This window comes from Paralichthys olivaceus, chromosome 4, assembly GCF_024713975.1.
Source record: "Paralichthys olivaceus isolate ysfri-2021 chromosome 4, ASM2471397v2, whole genome shotgun sequence".
NCBI lineage: Eukaryota > Metazoa > Chordata > Actinopteri > Pleuronectiformes > Paralichthyidae > Paralichthys > Paralichthys olivaceus.
In genome coordinates, this window is record NC_091096.1 from 2,406,654 (window position 1) to 2,425,892 (window position 19,239).

The following is a 19,239-nucleotide window of genomic DNA, read 5'->3' on the forward strand; positions in this document are numbered from 1 at the left end:
GTTTCATGCTAAACAAATAATTTGAATAAATTACTTTTGAGCTCATGAGAATTTCACTTTTAAAATGTGTGGCTTGAAAAAATATAATATATATAAACATACAGTAAATATTATATTTTTAATAATATAAGGTTTTTGTTATTTGGCTGTTTTTCTGAAAGTGTAACTTTTGGTTGAGGAAATATTCATTAGCATTGAATAGCAGGTCTTCATCAGCTCTGCACAGTTTATTTATCTTTAAATATTTCATGTATTGATTAATTATTATTATTCCAGAGTCTGAGGTTGTTTTTATTCAGGCGGTCCTCGGGCACCGCTGTAAGGTGGAGGTCCACCACTGATGACGTCACTGGTGATTTGGAAGATGTTGTAGCTGAAAGTTGTAAAAACGTCGCGTTAAATTAAAAACCGAGTTAATTCGTGTTTTCAGATTCGGGGCGCGGATTAAAAACAGCAACATGTCGCTAACTGCGCGAAGAGAAAATTAAAAGGTGAGTCTGTTTTTTATTTATTGCCTCCAATCGCGTGTTAGCATGTAGCGGCGTTAGCCTTACTCACACAGACTCGAGCCGCTTGTTTTCCCGAACCGCGTTGATAAATCTGCTGTTTTAAGATTCACCTGGTCAGCGACGCTGTTATTTGCAGGATTGCGATCACATTTCAAACGGCCCGTGGTTCAGCTCCTGCTCTGGGTTCAATCGGCTTAAAGTAAGTGACTCGGGAATCACGTTACGTCAACAAGATGTCAACTCATCACATCTGATCCAGTTATCGACACCACCCTCGTTATGTGCAGGTTAACACTGCGATTAGCAAAGATTAGTGGGTCCACTGGTTCCTACGATTACATCGAAACACTTTCAGGTTTTGTTTGGTGCCGTTTGGAGCAACAGTTGTTTGTCAAAGTTAAACTTTAGATGCTAAGACTTCTTAAAGTAATACTTTTTGGATGTTACCGATTAAGCTAAAATCACCATGTTTCTGAACGGAGTTTGGCCTCCACACGCTGGATGTAGGTTAACATGTAATACAAGTCAGCGGCTGCAAATGAAATTAAATCACCGACAGTTTAGGTGCTCCTGTGATTTGAGCTTTTTAAATGTGCACATGTTGTTTTCTTTGCTCCTTTGGTTTTGTTTGTCAAATCAGCACATTTGAGGAAGTCATCTTGTGGTTTGGAAAACAGATTATTTCACAATTTCCTGAACAAAACAACTAATGAATTGATAAAGATAATGATCGACAGATTAATTGATAATGGAGAAAATCAGATTGTCCTCGTTTCCCACTTGTTGACTGCAGCAACACAGCGACAGCTTCTAATGGACAGTTGACCTCTTACTTCTGACAAACTTGTAACCGTGTTAAAACGATCATTAATGTTATGTAATGTCATCTTCAGGTCAGACTGAAGCAGACAGGCCCAGCCATGCCTCAGAAGCTCCAGAAGAACGCTCAGACCGGGCACTACATCGAGCTGGGAGGTTATCAGTACTGGCCCGTGCTGGTGCCCCGAGGAATCCGACTGTACACCTACGAACAGATCCCAGTGTTTCTGAGGGAGAACCCGTACATCACAGATGGGTACAGAGCCTACCTGCCCTCCAGACTCTGCATCAAAAGGTGAAGAAGCTTTATTCACTTTATATTGTCACATCACAGGAGAACGTGTGTTTTCTTTCCACAGCTCCCGTGAGAAGTTTATTTCACTTTCCTTCTCTCAGACCAAACTGAAACTGCAGAACATTGTTTCTAACAGGAGAGGAAGTTGATTTTCTTTAGACCAGTGTTGGAAAACTAAACCTTTTTCTTTCTTTCTGCACTTGCTGCATGTTCCTTCTATTGTTTTAAGTAGAGCGACTGGATTTATGTTTATTTATTATAAAGTTTAGGGTTAAACTGTAAAATATAAGCTCTCGATTACATTTCTTTGTCTTGTGTGTTCGATAATGACGTCTAAAGAATCACTGACACATTTTTCGGTCTAATATCACAATTAGCTCCTTAAAATCCACATCGCTTACTATTCTCCATCAATGACGTAGGTTGATTTACATTGTCTTCAGTAATAAATGATTAAATAGTTTTTATCCTCGGTCCCTGTCAGAGTTGAGGGTTTGACTTTGTTCATGTTCGAACAGCGTGAAGATGTGTGACTTTAAATATTATGGGCTGTGCTGCTGTAATTACAGCTCCCAGTCTGTAGTAAGAGAAGATTTTATTTCTTATTAATCTTCATTTATAAATCCTGTTTGTAAATCCCATGTGCAGCCTCTTCATTCTGTCCAATGAGACGGTGAATATCTGGAGCCATCTGTTGGGCTTCCTGCTCTTCTTCTGTCTCGGGGTGTACAACATGGCGTCCGTGCTGCCCGGGTTCGGGGCCTCCAAAGAGGATTACGTCATCTACTCCATCGGGCTCTTCTGCTTCCAGGTACAGGACGGAGTTTTCCCTCTTAACTGCTGCCGTCACATCATTACTCACATCCTCCATTTCGACTGGTAGCTTGTTGTCAGACGTGTTAGAGGATTTCAGGGCTCATTTCACACGAAGGTTTTCAAATTCAAGATGACGCTGTTTTAATCCTTATGTTGTTAATTAATCCCTCAGTGTGATGGACTATGATAAACACTGAGACGTGCCTCTGCTCTGTCAACTATTCACATATTAGATCGGTGTAATAATGATGCCAGTTAACGACACCTGTAGCAGAGACTGAGCCACTGATGGCTCGTTCCAGTGTCAAATAATCTCACTTCCTTGAAAAATGTTATTTTAAAATTTAAAACATTTTAAGAATCAGCTGAATTTCAAAGTGAACAGAATCTACCACCTCCATTTTATTTTCATTTCCATGTCACGTCCTTTGCTGCTGTGTCGTCTGACTCATTTTCCTCTGACGTCCCTCAGCTGTGCATGCTGTGCTCGGTGGGTTACCACCTGTTCTGCTGCCATCGCTCAGAGAAGACCAGTCGCCGCTGGATGGCGCTGGATTATGCCGGCGTCTCCATCGGCATCCTGGGCTGCTACGTCCCCGGGGTCTTCTACACCTTCTACTGTAATAACGTGAGTCTGAACTCCTCTGATCGGTCCTCAGTTGTTTTTAAAAAACTGTTTTTAATAACAACTAAAATCAAAAATACTCAATAACAAGCTTTATAATGAAATAATGTCTATAATAGATCTTTTTTTTTCATTTTGTGATGTTGTCTTTATTGAATATGAAAAGAACGAATGACACTGATGAAAACTCTGAACACACTTATTTAATAACTACAGTATTAAAACAAAAACAGGCAACAATAGAACGACAAAAGGAAGTTCAATAAATAAGAATGAAATAAGTTTAAAAAGTAAAACTGATAAAGATTTCTTATCACATGAGACATTTGCTGAACCATAATAATCAGACTCAGTACACATTTTTCTTTTTAAACCTATTTCCTGCTAAAAGTGGAATTTCAACACTAGATACAACAAAATTCTAGAAACGGAACCTTAAATTTTTAAAGTTAAAACAAACTTTATATGATATAATAAATAACTGAAATGACAAAATACATTAGGATCTGTCTGAGCAGAGGAGAAGTGAATAACGTTATAATAATCAGCACGATTCGCTGCTGAAATCATCAGTGACGAGCAAATTATTTCACTGTCAAACTGCGTATTATAGATACAAAGATATATTTTTACATCCATGTGTGTTTAATAAATCTGGATCATCCCTTTCTGAGATTACAAGACAAACGCTAATGAACAAAACCTGTATCTTCAGGTAAATCAGACACGAAACCGCTGATGGAAACGTGGTTTAGCTGCACAGAGATGAACATTTAACCACATTCCTCCCTGGAGACGTCTCAGCTCAACATCCGCGGCTTCTTGAGCAGCAGTAATTGAATAAAGCTGAAGCGGAGCCCACAGTCTGGCTCTGCTGATTGACTCATTGTTCCTGGTGAATAAGCTGCGCGACACCTTCGCCGCGCTCGCTGTTTGGAAACCAGCCTCTGATGACACAAGCCAGTTTCAGTTCCTCATTCCAGCCGCCCACCATGTTTTTTTTGTTTTTTCTTCCTTTTACTCCTGAAGTGTTTGGCTGCGCTCCGTACTCTTCGCTTTCCCCCGCATATTGGAAGCGCCGGGTTATTTTGCCCCCAGAACGCAGCTGAAATCTGCTCCAGCTCAAACCAGATGGCTGCGTTCACGGAGCGGTCCGTCACTCCTGTTCCCCACCATATGACGTTCGCAAGTCTGGGAGCCGTCTCAGCGAAAAGGGGCCCCCCGTCCCTGCCAAGACTGGGGCTCCACTGCTGGGTGGCTCCACTCCTGCGGCAAAGCCAAGTCCCTGAAGGAAAAACTGCTTTTTATATTTAGCCAGTCGAAGTCTCGTCTCATTCGTCTTGTAGAAAATGTAGATTTGGAGGAGAGAACGCGGTGTCTGTTCGGAGAAGAGCTGTAAGAAATTTGGCTGCAGCCGAGCGGGGCCTTGTTCCTGGTGCAAATTTATTCACTGTGAAATTCAGCAGGACTCAACACATGAGGACGTGTGACTGGACGGAGGCCTACATCCACAAAACTGTCCAGAAGGGACCGAGACAAAGCTGCCCAGACTTTACACACTTACTTATACAAGTTTAAATATCAAGTGCTGATTACTGACGATTACTTTATATTTATATTCATATTATCACGACTCAAACTGGAGAGTTTCTGTTCTGTAGATGCACAAACCTTCGATGTTTCTTCCACCAATGTTCTCTGAGAGCTCGTGTCTGAGCCAGGGCCCAACTGTCCCCTCGTGAAACCACGTTTAAATCTAGATCAGGGTTTTTATTTTGATCTGCACCGAATTTCACAACACTCAGAAATATCAGTCGCTTTGTTTTCCTCAAATTATTCTCAACAAAACGTTTCAGAACAAAATGTTCGAGAAAGTGAACTGATCCCGAACATTGAATGAGTTCTTTTCCTTCCACCAAGTTTTCTAATAATTCAAACAATAGATGAAAAGCTTCTTCGTGGAGATCATTAGACCTGGACAATAAAAAATATATCAGTGGATAATTACATTATTATTAATTATTAATAGACATTATTATCTCTTTTACATTTAAAGACTGTGGCTTCAAACAAACGCTTGATAAACAGCAGAACATTTTATAAATCTGATTGTGTGTTAAACCTCCTCCTCCGTGCTGACGCAGTGTAGAAGCATATCGATATGTTGAAAGCTTTTATCGTGTGTTTTCGTATTATTTCGTTATTAACCTCCACTAACGGTGCTTTGACCTCTGACCTCCCTGTCCCTGCAGTACTGGCGGCAGGTGTACCTGGTGACGGTCCTGGCCATGATCCTGGCCGTGTTCTTCGCTCAGATCCACCCTCATTACCTCAGCAAGCAGTGGCAGCAGCTGCGCTCGCTCATCTTCTGCTCGGTGGCCGGATACGGCCTCATCCCCACCGTCCACTGGATCTGCATCACGGGAGGCTTCTCCTCCGAACTCGTCCAGGTGAGCGCCGCGTTCACTTAAAAAATACCACGTCCTCGTGAACGGCTCATTCAGCCGCGTTGTTTAATTTGTGGAAGTTCTGTCAGTTTTATTCACATCGGTCAAATGAACATTTCCTTCCCTCAGGCGTTTGTCCCTCGTATCCTGGGGATGTACTTCATCGCAGCGTTAGCTCTCATTTTCTACGTTTCTAAAGTTCCTGAACGCTACTTCCCAGGTGAGTGTTTTTTAAAGATGCAGGACTTAAAAATACAGAACAGACTCGACTTTATTGTCCCCTTGAGGAAAAGTTTGAAACTCCTCTCTTACCTCATCTTCTAAATCGCGGCGGTGGGACTTGACTCTGGTGTGTTGCTGCAGGTCAGCTGAACTACCTGGGCTCCAGTCACCAGGTGTGGCACCTGCTGCTGGTGCTGATGTTTTACTGGTGGCACCAGTCGTCGTGCTTCATCATGGCGTACAGACACAGCGAGCCCTGCCCCGACGCCACCCAGCACGCTTAGGACGGGGACCGGCTGCTGTCTGGTAAGTAGCAGCTCCGCTATCGCTGTGCACGAGTTAATATGTGTGAGGAAGTATTTCATGTATTTTAATTTTGGTCGTTAAAGGTCGAGGTGAACTCATGAAACCTGTTTTTAGCTGCTTGAACTTGTTTTCTCAACTTTTATACGAGTCTGGGATAAAAACAACGTAGACTGGTTGTTGTGATGATACTTTCTTTAACGATTTTGTGTTTCCAAAACTTAGCACTAATGGTTTGTTAATCTTTGTTCTCTCTAGGTTGAGAGAAGGAGCAGAGACACCAGGCTTTTAGTTCATCCCACTTTTTTTTTTTTTAAACCTGTGAGTCTCTGATGAGGGAGCAACCGGCAAACGGGAATCGAACCCGTGACCTCCAGGATCAGAGGTGACACTTTTGTGTATTTTTTAAGAGAAAGCTAAAACCCGTGTGTGATCGTAGCTCAAACTGTCACAGAGGCTGAAGTGAGATTGTCACAGATGAAACATGGAAATAACTAAATCTTTGCAGTGTTTCAGTTTCACTTAGTTTTTCTGTATAAATCAGACGAAGCAACAAGATTCAGTCAAGTGATCTTTTCTTTTTCTTATGAATGTTCTGTAAGTGCCTGTAAATAAATCATCATGTAGCTCTTACTAAATTAAATTAACTGGACTTTGAAATATAAAACTTTTAAATCAGCCTCAGTAGTTAATCACAAAATGTCCTCAAAAGGGAAAAAAAATATTCGATTAGTTTCACTAAAACTTGTTTTTACGGTGCTGTGAGCTAAAAACGTTAAACTCAACTCAAACGATTTTCTTTTATCTATAGGAATCTGTGTGTCGCAGCCTCGCGGTGAAATCTCTTTTCTTTCACTGTCGACGTTTAGATAGAAAACCAAAGACGCTGTTGTGGAGCAAAGCTCCACATTCTGTCGTTACCTTTATTCTAATTCTTTCTCCTTATGTGGGAACAGTATTGAGGATTTTTACGCCTGAGTAAGACGAACAACTTTGTACTTTGAACACAAGTGAAGCACAGTGTTTTGGTGTTTTGCCTCTGATTGAGTTAAACATGAGGATATTTCAGAGGCAGGGTGGGGGGGCGGTTCTTCACTGTTTATTTTTTGTAAAGATTCAAGCACTGATTTAGCCTTTTTCTTTTTTTTTTCTTTATGATTGCAGTTTATGCTGCGACGTGTTGTTCTCTGTCGTCCTCTGTCGATCCGGAGGAAGTCACTACTTTGCTTTTTAGTTCCACTCAAGTGTTTTCAGACTTAATAACCTGTTCTCCATGTAGGGTCATGTGCAATGTCAAAGGTAAACACTTTTTTCTTTTACTGTTTTAAATGACTTCATTCCAAAATGCTACAACTCCACACTGGGAATAAAATCTTTGCTGTTTCATTAAAATTCTCGTAAAGAAAAGTCTTAATTATTAAACCATGAATTCATATAAAACATAAACGTGTTTGTCAGGAGTTAGACTCGTCGTCCAGTTGAATGGAAACTGTCTCATTTTGGAATGAGATTCATTTGTTGTCTGTGATATTTAATGTTTTTAAGGTTGTGTTCTCTGGTTTTGATTCTTTTTGTTGTGATGTGTTTAAATTATTAATTTTGAAGCTGATCTGTAAAGATACGACTTTCTCTCGTGGAAGAACCTGTAGTTTGTCTGAACCTCATTTTGTAGCCGCAGAACTTTTGTATCTTGACTTTTCGTACTCGAGCAACCAACTGCTGAACTCAACTCTAAATAAACTCAACCGTGTCCTGTTTGAAATGCGTCACGTTGTTTTAAAACCCACATCACAGCATCCGGCTGCTCTGAGATGAATCTTATTTATTGCACCAAACAGCAGGATGAATACACGAGAAAGAAAAACGATGGAAAGTAGTTGTATGAAATGATCCACTGGTGAAAACGCAGCCACCCGCAGGTTTTAATTCAGACAAACGTGCCGGTGGTTGTGAAGGTAAACGCAGTGCTTAAGGCCGTCGATGCAGAGAACACAGAACTTTAGATCCCGGAAGAATTCAGCGCTGAAAAGTGCAGTCAGACAAATGACATCACAGATTTATCCTCTTTTTTTTTTTTACCCCCTCGTGGAATTTACCTCGGTGAAAAGTCCGACATCTTATTTTCTGTTGTCAACAAATCTCGTGAAAAGACCAAAACCATTAAAAACCAAAACCAGTGAATTAGAACTAACAAGTTCTGAATGTGAGCGGCTGGAAATACTCACTAAATGTGTATTAATCTGAAAACGTGATGCTAAGTCGAGCTAACACGGCTGCTGGTTGTAGCTTCATGTTGAGTATCAGTGTTTTTAATAAACTCAAAACAAGAAAGAGAATAAATAGGTTTTAGAAAACTCAAACTATTTAAAGTTGTTGTTTCTCTTGGTGTCATTAAAAAATGTTTTTTAATTTTTGAGCAAAACAGAATAAAAGTCAACTTATTGACTTTCTTGCTGAGCCTCAGACGAGAAGATCTGTACGCTTGTTAAATCTACTTTCAATACGAAGCTAAAGCTAGCGGCCTGTTAGCTTAGCAAAGCATAATGGAAACAAGCAGAAAAAGCTAAAAAGAGATAAAAGACAATTCCACCTATCGCAAAACAATCAAAGCTACGAAATAACACAGAACCAGGCTCGTCCCAGGTTTTTACGATGAATCGACCGGTTGCAGCTTCGTATCAAACTTGAGAGAAGCTGTTTTTTTAAATTAACTAATGGACAAGAAAGCAAATAAATGATTTTCACATTAACTGATTTTGGTCTTTTTATGGATTTGTTGCGAAAATAAATAAAAATTTGTCGAATTAACTAAAACCCAAAACCCATTTGTCCTTAAATTTACTCTGAGAAAGTGATTGAATCAACATTCTTAAAAAACTGGTGATCTAATGCGGCTTCGTGTTTTTATTTCCTTCTTATTTCTAACAGAATGTGATGAGTTGTAACTTCATGAAAAATTAACAGAACTTACAAGTTTACTGCTAAAAAAAAAAAAAAAAGAGAAAGAGAAAGAAAGAAAATGAAGTAAACAGTTAAGAGCCTAAATTTAAACCTGTGTCAATTAACAGATTTAGGTTTTTAAAGGAAGTACGATAAAAATTCGATCCCCTCTAGTATTCCAGGTGTAGACTACTGTGAACTTATGCATAGAGAAAGGTCTAGTGAGGGCAAAACAAAGTGGTTAAGGTCGAACGATTCCTCCGAAGTGGACCGACTGTGTCAAATATTCCCGAGGTTCTGTGCAGCAAGGCGGAGCCGAGCTCAGGTAAGGCTTCGTGGTGCTAAGAAACATATCGGTAGAGCCGAAGGCCATGAAGAGCTGCAGCGAGTCAAGCGGTCAAAGGTCAAGCTCATAATCACAGTACAGTTTATCGGAGTGGGTCGTCCGGTTTTCTTCTTGGTCTTAATTAGATGCAGCATTAAAGGCCTCTCAGCGAACGGGCGGAGCCGAAGGATACGTGGAAACTCCACCACCCACACTCCACAGGATTCAGGGTTTTTTTTTTTCTTCTCCTTATTAAAAGTGAGCGCGGTAATAAAATGTTCTCAAAAAAGAAGCGTCAGAGCATTCGTTGAAAAATGATCCCAAACCGAAAGAGAAGCTCAGGGGTTATTTAACAGCAAGTGGCAGAGTTGGAAGACACGAGAAAAGGTCACTGTTTCGAGGGAAAAGGTGCAGCTCCGAACGGGTCCAGCTCCCCCGGCTGCGAGGGCGCCTGCTGCTGCTGCTGCTGCTGCTGCTGCTGCTGGGGTCCGCTGTGGACGACCAGTTCTGTGAAGGGCACTGCCCCGAAGTCATCCATATCTCTACTCTCTCCAAGAGCTCCGTGAAGAGAGCCCGTCCAGGTCTTACCGTTGGCCGTGCCCATGTCACTCTTACTATCCACGAGGCCTTGGTACTGGCTGTGCCGGCTTCCGTCCGGAGGGTGGAAAGGTTTGGCTCCAAACGGGTCTAAAAGGGCCTCGTCCACCGGCAGAGAAGCTCCCTTGTCCTTCCCCTCAGCCATGGTTATATCAACGCTGATGTTCTCTTTAGAGTCGGAGGTGCTGAGGAACTCGTTGCTGCTCTGAGAGTCTCTCCGGCCGACCTTCTTGTGCCTGCGGACTCGCTCAGGGGTGCGGTAAGTTGGCTTGCCAGTCTTGCGCCCCCCGGTGGGTGTACCGTGGTGTCGTTTGCCGTTGCTGCCCCCCGCGGTGGCCTCTTGCTTGGTTTTCCGCTGCCGCGACGACAGCTTCTGGAGGCTGCGCTGCTTCAGCCTCTGTTGCTGAGGACTCGCCGACTCCTCGTAAGACGACTGAAAGATATCGTCCGCGCTCCTCGAGGTCACGGGAGGTGGCGCCGTGGGGCCCGGGTGGAAGGGAGAGAAGCCAAAAATGTCAAAGGCCTCGGGGGAGGTGGGCGGCGATTGGCCCGCGGGAGCTTCGCTGCCGCTCTTGCCAGACTTGGAGAGGTTCCGGTTGAACGGAGCTTTGGTAAAAACATCAAACTCATCGGCTGCTCGCGGCTCTTGGCTGACTTGTCTGAAAGGCGCTTTGGCAAAGATGTCCGCGTTCTCCGAGGGCTCAACCGGTGAAGCTCCTCCGACGAAGGGAATGGACCCAAACACATCCACAGCTTCCTCAGCTGGGGCGGCTCTCGCCCCGCTGGGCGTGTCGGGAGGGGTGATCAGGGTCATGGCAGAATCTCCTTCAGGGCTCCTCCTGGTGGCAGCAGAAGTGGATTTACCAGACTTCTTCGAGCGACCCTTGACTCTGCTGGGGTTGTAGTCCGAGTCAGAACTGTGCTTGTCCTCCTCCTCCTCGTCCTCAGAATCCATCAGCAGAGGCCTCTGTCCTATATTCTCTGGCTCTGTGTCTTCACCATGTTCACTGTTCAGAGCCTCGTCCTCCTCCGGCTCCTCTTCCTCGCTGCTTTTTGGTGAAGGAGGGTCAGACTCAAAGTCGCTGTCGGACTCTTCACCCGATCTGCAGTTACTCTTCCTGCCGGGTTTGTGCTCCTTGACCGCAGGCGCCTGCAGATCGTCTGCGGAGGTCGAGACGGGAGGAGGAACGCTGACGTCCTCGCCGCTCTGCTCAGTCTGCGTCACGGTGGTAGATCCTGCAGAAACAAAACACAAATGTAAGAGTTAAAACGTGTAAGAGGATTTTGTCAGAATTCACCTGAGTCCCCTGAAGTTCTAAATAAAAGGATGAATGAGAAGAAGCAGAAGTTTTCATTTCCCCCCCCAAAAAATATTTGCTTGTCCTCTGTGGCATTAGAGAAGTCAGGATTACTTCGCTTCTACAAATACAAATCCCAACAGTTTGTCTAATAACGAACCAGAAGGAGTGACGAAGGAAAATCACAAAACTCAATATGGTCTGAAAGCTGCTCCGACTTCTCTCCTGTGACCCGGAGATAAGACTTGGAGGCTTAGAGGCTGAAGGAATAAGATGCTTTCCAAGATATTACTTTTAAATCTAAATCCGTCGATCACTTGCCGATGAAGTGAAGCTTTGTTCTGTAATTACCTCTCACTCTGCATTTCTATAAATTCTTTTCACAAAAATTGGCATTTGATTAAAAAAAAATAAAAAAAATAAGTGTCTCAGTGTAAATTAAATTCCAAGAGATTTGCTTGATGGTAACTTAGAAAATAGTCTCATTAGCGAGTGGATAGTCTCCAATTTTATTGAAGATAAATTGTGCCGAGCGCGATGAGCCAATTTATTGTTTCCAATCAGGGGAAGTTGTAGATTATGAAGAAAGGACCCCTGCTGTGAACACGAGAGCGGAAACCTCCACGTGTGGATTCAAACTGGCAGGACGTGAAGTCAGATTAGCCAAACGCTCCGGAGCAAACGGATGAAACGAAAAGAGGTGATCCGCATCTTTCTGTTCATGTGACCTGAGCGGACACAGATTATCATTTTCAATCATGTTCACCTCTCGGACTCAGGCGAACTCACCAAACAACACAAACGTCTCTTTAATCGGACGGACGCAGATTTGTTGAACGATTACACGTCGTCTCTGATCTCTTAAAGATGAGACTGAGCGGTGAAAACATGCGTGTGATTGCTCTCTTGCCGGATGGAAGATGAAATCTGTCGGACAGAAGCTTAGCGACGTCTCTGACCTCGACACAACAACTGCTGAGGGACAGATTGGTTTGATTGAAGCCGCCGAGGAGCCGACGTTTACGAGACTGAGAGACTCTGAACCGAAAGCTTCGTGAAAACAAACGACTGTACATTTAAACGTGTCGTGTTCACAGTGAAACGATGATAAAGGAGCCGAGGGTTTGAAATATTGGAATAATGAAGTTATAACTGAAGAAGAAAATACCTAACGCCCTCTGAATTTCTATTTATTTTATATATATTGTAAAGCTGTGATTATATTTTGCTGAGAGCTTCTCTGATAAAAGATCCTGAACACGACCGCACCAACTGGTTCTGATGAGATTCCACGTGAAAGATTCGATTCCAGCATTTGTGACGAACGTCTCTTCACACTCCGAAGGATCATGACATCTCTGAGGTGCAGGAAATTAAAGGATGAAGTGTGAAAACTAAGAAATAAAGTCTCTGCTCAAACTAATCTGTCTGCTCGAGCTTCGGTTACAGGATTAGATGGATTAAAAATATCAATGAGCAAAGGAATTAAGTTTTGATCTTATTCATGTCTAATTAATATTTTTTTAAGCAGGAACATTTACTGCAGGTTCAACAATGTCCGGCTATTTTTTATTTGAGCTGGTCTGAAATCAATGAAATACGTTTGTTCATGCTATTAATATTTAAATGGCTGCAAAGCTTCAAAATGAGAACATTGACTTCAATCTTTTTTTTATAAAATACACATTTCATGGCCTGATTGTGTCTCAGGATAAATTTGAGGTGAACAGACATTAAAGAGTTTCTCAGAAATAAAACTAATCGTCAGACGGAACCAGTGAAGTTTGAAATTACACAAGAACATGAAGAGATTTAGATTTTAAATAAGATTATAAAACCTGTGACGAGGCCAAAACTTATTTAAAAACAATGAAGACAAATGTTCCACACTGAACTTGTTTATCAGCATCGTAGATTTAACATGAAGTCACAGAATAAGCTGCTTAATGTTTCACACACACACACACACACACACGTGTTCGTCCTGGACAAACATGGAGGTGATCATTGTTTTGACCTTCGCCTGCTGCACGACGGAATCAGTTCGATTTGATCGGACGACAGAGCGCTCACACAGAGACGGCCATGATAACTTCAGGAACATCTTGCTCGTGGTGTAGTGGTGGAGGGAAGCTTTCACTTTCCAGAGTACTTTAAAAAAGGAACCAAAGTGAAAACTGATTTTGAATGTTTTTTTTATTTATCAGTAACATTCTATAAAGAAAGTACATTCACACTCACAGTATGATACAGGACCTTTTACACAGTCTGCTGCAAAGAAACAAGATATGTGTGAGACAACTTATGGATCTAGAGGTGGTTTTCTTTCTGCAGGAGAGGTACCGGGAGCTGCTGATATCCAGAACAACTAAAAACACTTCTACTGAGAATCGTCTCAAATAAAAAAAAAAAAAAAGCTCCCAAACGTCTACTGATCTGGGCTCTAACGTAAAGCTGACAGAACTGCCGAGGAAAAAAGGGGGAAACCCCAAAAACATTTGAGAAAGCACAGAAAACTTGCAGATGTAAACAATTAATAAACAACATGTTCAAAGTTTTTGTGTTTGCTTGTTCTCATCCCGCAAAGTCTGGGATGAAGTTTCACGTTCCCTCGCACTTTAAAGAAACACACAAAGGAAAATAAAGTGCAGTTAATGGCTCTGGTCGTCCCTTTCACTCTCTCTCTTTATTTTTTTTTGGCTTTGATGGGGTTTTGTTTAACTTTAAATCCATCCACCGATACACATGAACAAGATGTTTCTGAACATGGCCGTCTCGCTGAATGAAAGCACGAAACGGAACAACTCAAAGAACGAGACGATCAAACTGAAATGAAGCAACGGTCTTCCACAAAAAAAAAAAAAAAAATTTTTTTTAAAACAAACAAAAAAAACCAGCCCAAATAAAAGCAGGCGGTGACATGAGCAGAAACATGACGAGGAAGAGAAGCGACATCTTAAAAACTTACCTTCAGCTAAGTACGTGAATACATTTGTACAATAACGTGAAGGACTACGATGGGTTCACGCTCACTTGCTGCGCTAAGGCGGAGAAACCAGCAGCACAGCGAGGATTCACAAACATACAGCGCTTCAGGATTGTATGGATTCAAATAACGTAAAACAAAAAAGAGGAATTAACGGTAACACAACAGAATGTGCCATCAGCCAGTTGTCTTCAACACGGAATAATAATCATTCTTACAATAAAAGCTGTTTTAAGTACCAGGTTTTCGTGAAAGTCTAAATAATGTTCAGCCGACACGTTTCCTCCGACCATCAGCTGTTAGCTGACGTCTGCATCGCTCGTCAGATACGCGAGGCCGGAGATGAACCTGCTTTTAACGACGCGTATGCATCGCGGCTTCCCCCGGACATTAATGCTATGCATCCGCATACTCACATGAACAGTAGGGGGCAGTACATCGCAGGTTTTTGACGAACTATGTGACCAGGTCGTTAAATTCCTGCCGCCATTTTAGTTTGTTCTTGTTGTGTGGCGTCTCCTCTGGTGGAATATGAAGTCCTGGTTTAACAGGACGTGTATCTCCGGCCTTTCCTTCGTTCCTTTGAGCAAAACTTTCTGACAGTTGAGGAAATAAAAGTATTTTTGTAATCATTGTTGGTTGGGTAAAAAAAACCCAAAACAAAACAAAACAAAGGCACGTTGAACCGACGAATGAAAACCAAGCAACTTCACAATAAAAGATATTTTCTTTACATTACTTTTTTTTTTTTGTAACAACAAAATGTGCCGACTTTGAAAATGTCTGTCCTGGTTTGTTGTGCTCCCAAAATAAAAATTTAAAAAAGTCAAGTCCATATTTTAAAAGGTTTCATCTTTTAAATCAGCTCAACGTGACAGAACCCTGTGAAATGTGAAGGCCTGCCACTTTGACGCGACCTGTAGGGGTCGCCAAAGTCACAAATAGGTGAAAATCCTTTAGTTTAAATTCATCCTCAGTGAAGAAAGAGTGTGAATCTGCAGAATCCAAACAGATGAGCACGATGTAGTGGTTTGTAACGAGGCTCCTGTTTAAAACCGACGGACGCACGTCTCTAAACCGTCGACGCGGCCCACGTAGGTGACAAACGTACGTCATATAAAATTCTTTAGTGCACTCCCTAAATTACAACGTGAAACCAAAACCAGGTCAAACGTGACGATAACGTGAAGCGAATAAAAACATCAAACCAGGACAGAGACTCCAGAAAATCAAACTTCAGTGTTTCAGTGAAGTTTCAGTGAAGTTGCTGGTAACGAGTCTGCACACTGATATAGATATATTAATACAACCTAAATAAATCACCTGTGACTGAGATATAACAACCAGACACACTGTGATGGCACGAACACAGGAAGCTTAAAGGCTGAATCCAAAATGAACTTTTCTTCATGCCAGCCTGAGGGAATGAGCCCCAGTGAGTCCCGACAACCTGGGTTTGACCTTCTGGGGTTTTTAATTCGGTAAAAAAAAAAAAAAAAAAAGTCTTTCAATCAGTTAGTTTCTTTCTCTTTTTGGTTTTTCCTTCCATCCAATTTGAACTCAAATCGAGTTTGATATTCGTTAAGTAACAAGTGAAGACAATAAAACATTTCCACACTTACATTCAAGTGCTCCGAGGGTTATATTGCATCTTTACCTGAACTTATTCCACTTTGAGCTGTCGCGGCTGAACTTGCATTAAAGAGATGAATTTACTGTAGAAAAGAAAAATCTCCTCTCGCTCTCCTCTAGAAAATATCGAAGCGTTTTTAGCGTTGATAGCGTTCATCATTAAATATATTCCATGACTTACAAAGAGCGTTTCTAATCTGCTTATCGAAACAGAAACCGAGTTACTGAAGAAGCAGGAAGAGTACAGAGGCACAGAAGCTTATTGCTGCCACCGACGTGATATATGTAGAAATACTGCACCCGGATATTCACACTGTTACACCGAGCCTACGACGTGTGATGGGGTTTGAACACATGCAGGCTGACTGGTTAGTTAATTCGAAGTACTAGTTACTAGGTTATGTTAGAGTGGATGTTCACATATGGCCCTTTTAAACGCTTCATATCAACGTTTTTTGTAGTTTGTGAGGAATCTTTGCATTTCAGTTTAGAGCTAAGACGAGTGTTTGTCTGATGGAAGTTCACGTGTTAGTTAGAGCGACGTCTGGGCTCAACTGTGGATGAGATATTCAGATGAATCATGGGAGACTTTGAAGAAGTCTGAGGAGGGAAGTTCTGGGCTGTGAGAGGTTTCATGGGAGACTCTAGGATTATTAGGCTCAGTCGTCTCAGTCGGATGTTTCTTCTCTGAGATTTGATTCCACTGCAGGCAGCACGTAGTGTTTCACTGGCTGGATTTGAACATTTGATGAGTGTGAACTCTTCTTCTGATACAACAAACAAAAACAAGTTTTATGGTTTTCAAAAGAGGAAGAGACTTGATGCATATCTTAAAGAACTGTACTCTAGTGGGCGTAGCCTGAAAGTCATCAGCACCGAGCCCAGATTTAGAAGCCGGAGCTGATTGCAGTGAATTCAGAAATCGATTTTTAATCGCTTTGCTGATTTGTTCCTATTTTAAGTCACAGAGGAGCACCTTCAGATTTTATTCTACACTGATAACAGAAGTCTGATCTGACGATGGGAAACAAAAGACTCTGACTGATCATTGGTTTTTACAGCCCCACTGTGGGGTCTGTGTGGGACAGCTGGACAGGAGAGGGCACAGAGGGGGCAGGTGGATCCACAGTGTTGGGTCCTCAGGGTAGAGACTCCTCTAAGACTTGCCTGCGCTGGCCACAAACGGGACTGAGCCGAACAGGTCCTCGGGTGGGAGGGGCTTGATGGCAGCGGGCTGCGGTCGGTCCGCTTCCACGCAGGCTGTTCTCTCCACAGGTTTGTCTGCACGAAGAAAGACAACGAGACACTTAGATCCTCCGCCGTCGCTTCGAACCACCCATGTAAACAACAACATTTATTAAAAAAAAAAAAGAAAAGTTGGGCAGGAAATGTTAAACGTGTCACTTGCTTGCTCGGAGCATGTCGAACTCCCGGTCGATCAGCTCCTCCTCCGTCAGCTTGGAGAAGTTGTCCTCTCCGAAAGGGTTCCAGCGTGACATGTCGGGGGGGTTACTCACTGTGCTGTTGCAGCTCTGAGGGGGAGGGGTGGTGCCATCAGAGGCCAGAAGAGGGTTTCTGCTGCGGAGCGAGGACAAGGAAACACCACGTTATTTGTAAAATCGACTTTATTCCATGTACGGTATGTGTTGTATTTAGTTAACACGGCTAATTTGATAAAGATGATTCAGAGACTCCATTTAGTTTCATTTTTAATTCACCTTTAATTCAATAACACACGTTCGGGGACTTTACCTGGAGTTCGTGTACAAGGGATCCACAGGTGATATTCCCCCCAACTGTCCACTTCCTGCTGCAGGTCCAGCAGAGGGGGTGGTAGTGTTATAGGAGCCGAGGGGGATCTGGAACTCAAGAGGGGAGGACATGTAGGGGAGAGGCTGCTGGGCGGGATGAAGCTGCTGCTGCTGCTGTAGATGATGATGTTGTTGTTGGTGGTGATGATGCTGCTGCTGCTGCTGCTGCTGCTGCTGCTGCACAAAAGCCTGTTGGTACTGGTGCAACTGATAGGGAAGGAAGAGAGGGAGAAGAGGGGGAAGGGAATGAAGGACGGACCTTTGATTTTTTTTTTTTTTTTTTTTTAATGGCGCACAATGACGGCAACGAGATGATGAAATGTTGTTAGAAACCAGTTCTGGATTTGGAAAGCTGGGGACACGGTGGAGGGGGGGTGGGGTGAGGAAGTGAAAGTCAAACAACGCGTCCGAGATCAAACCCAAGATTCAAACTGCAAACAAGGATCAGATCAAACTCTGGCTGAGAAATTTAAAGCAGAGAAGTTCAGAGCTGCCAAGTTTTCTGCCCTTTAGATGTTAATTCTTTTCTGAACATTTTGTTGCAGTGGTCCCTAACGCTGTCGTGTTTTTGTTATCATGAAAAGGAAAACCCATCCCGGTCTGTTTATAGAAAACTGCTCCGATATTTTTAAATCGTATCACGAATCTGCAGGTTCTAAGTTCACGGAGGAAATGCTGCTTTTTAAACGTTTAGCAGGTCTGCTGGGAATATGAAGTAATTTTCAGAGGTGCTCTCTTCCCCTGTCTGTGAACTGCTTCATATGTCAGAACGCGACGTGGAGGAAACTGCTCGATTTCACCCTCTGTTCGATCCCGTCGTGGCTCCGCTCGGACCAGATTGCCTCTGAAATAAAACAGATGGTGCGCGTTCGGTGGGAAACAGACTAAAAATTGCACCGCCATCACAGTGCACATTTAGAGGACCTGTGTTTGTGTGTTTGATTCAGTCGCTGTGTAAATACGAGTTTACTGAATATTTGGACGGAGTCAGTAGGAAGTTTGAGCGTCTGCTTCCAATGCTGCTTGGCACAGACATGAAGCCACTCAACGGAAGAGGACTGGCTGCCAGCGTTTGGAACAGAGAGAGCAATTTTAGGCCATTCTGACATTAAAGGAAATATTCAGCTCCGTGTTATTTCACGCTGCGTCTCCATGTGTTTCACTGTCATTTGCTCAATCTATTTATTGCAGTTTTGGATCGAATCCTCTGCTCTGAAATCCCGTCAGGACTCTCAGTGAGAAGCAGCCTCAGATGCTTGAACGGGCTCGAACGCCAACAGAAGCAAATTCACTCTGATGGACGTCCGTTTATTTGCGAGCACAAACAGAGAATTAAACTCGAGCTTTTTTGCTTTGGCTGAGGATTCAGACCTCTGACAGAACTCACCATGGCTGCGTACTGAGCCTGGGCCTGAGTGACCTGCTGCTGGTACATCGGCTGCATCATCATCTGCTGCTGCTGCTGCTGCTGGAGCAGAGCCTGCTGCTGCTGGAGCTGGAGGGACTGCTGCACAGCCTGTTGGTACTGAAGAGGGTTGTAAAGACAATAAAAACTTTAGCGACGGTCCCAGAAGAGCAGTCGAGCCATTACTTTGTCTTTCCTGAGGATATACA

At 42.8% G+C, this 19,239-nt stretch overlaps 2 protein-coding genes across 5 annotated transcripts in view; one reads left to right on the forward strand and one right to left on the reverse strand.

Annotated features, from left to right (window-relative positions):
* Positions 1-313: 313 nt before the first annotated feature.
* Positions 314-7,798, forward strand: paqr3a (progestin and adipoQ receptor family member IIIa). 3 transcript variants are annotated; one of them, XR_002203573.2, is made up of 9 exons: positions 314-491; positions 1,403-1,623; positions 2,272-2,434; positions 2,912-3,067; positions 5,317-5,514; positions 5,641-5,731; positions 5,875-6,039; positions 6,295-6,421; positions 7,201-7,798. XR_002203573.2 is itself a non-coding variant. In XM_020105757.2 (8 exons), exons 2-7 carry the CDS (start codon positions 1,430-1,432, stop codon positions 6,015-6,017), a joined length of 945 nt encoding a protein of 314 aa, XP_019961316.2. In that variant the 5' UTR covers positions 314-491; positions 1,403-1,429; the 3' UTR covers positions 6,018-6,039; positions 6,295-7,798. The 3 variants fall into 3 exon arrangements, 2 of the variants coding, with proteins under 2 accessions (XP_019961316.2, XP_019961317.2); XM_020105757.2 differs by having other exon boundaries at positions 6,295-7,798; XM_020105758.2 differs by lacking the exon at positions 314-491 and adding an exon at positions 599-708 and having other exon boundaries at positions 6,295-7,798.
* Positions 7,799-7,838: 40 nt separating this feature from the next.
* Positions 7,839-19,239, reverse strand: part of bmp2k (BMP2 inducible kinase) — a 35,824-nt gene continuing 24,423 nt past the window's right edge. Inside the window, exons 12-16 of one of the 2 annotated variants that reach the window (XM_020105756.2) lie at positions 19,013-19,150; positions 17,567-17,832; positions 17,223-17,389; positions 16,982-17,095; positions 7,839-11,134 (exon numbers count right to left, since the gene is read on the reverse strand). In XM_020105756.2, the coding sequence (XP_019961315.2) occupies positions 9,690-11,134; positions 16,982-17,095; positions 17,223-17,389; positions 17,567-17,832; positions 19,013-19,150 (2,130 nt within the window). In that variant the 3' untranslated portion in view covers positions 7,839-9,689. Of the gene's footprint in view, positions 11,135-16,981; positions 17,096-17,222; positions 17,393-17,566; positions 17,833-19,012; positions 19,151-19,239 lie in introns of both variants that reach the window. The other variant, XM_020105755.2, reaches the window with a different exon arrangement.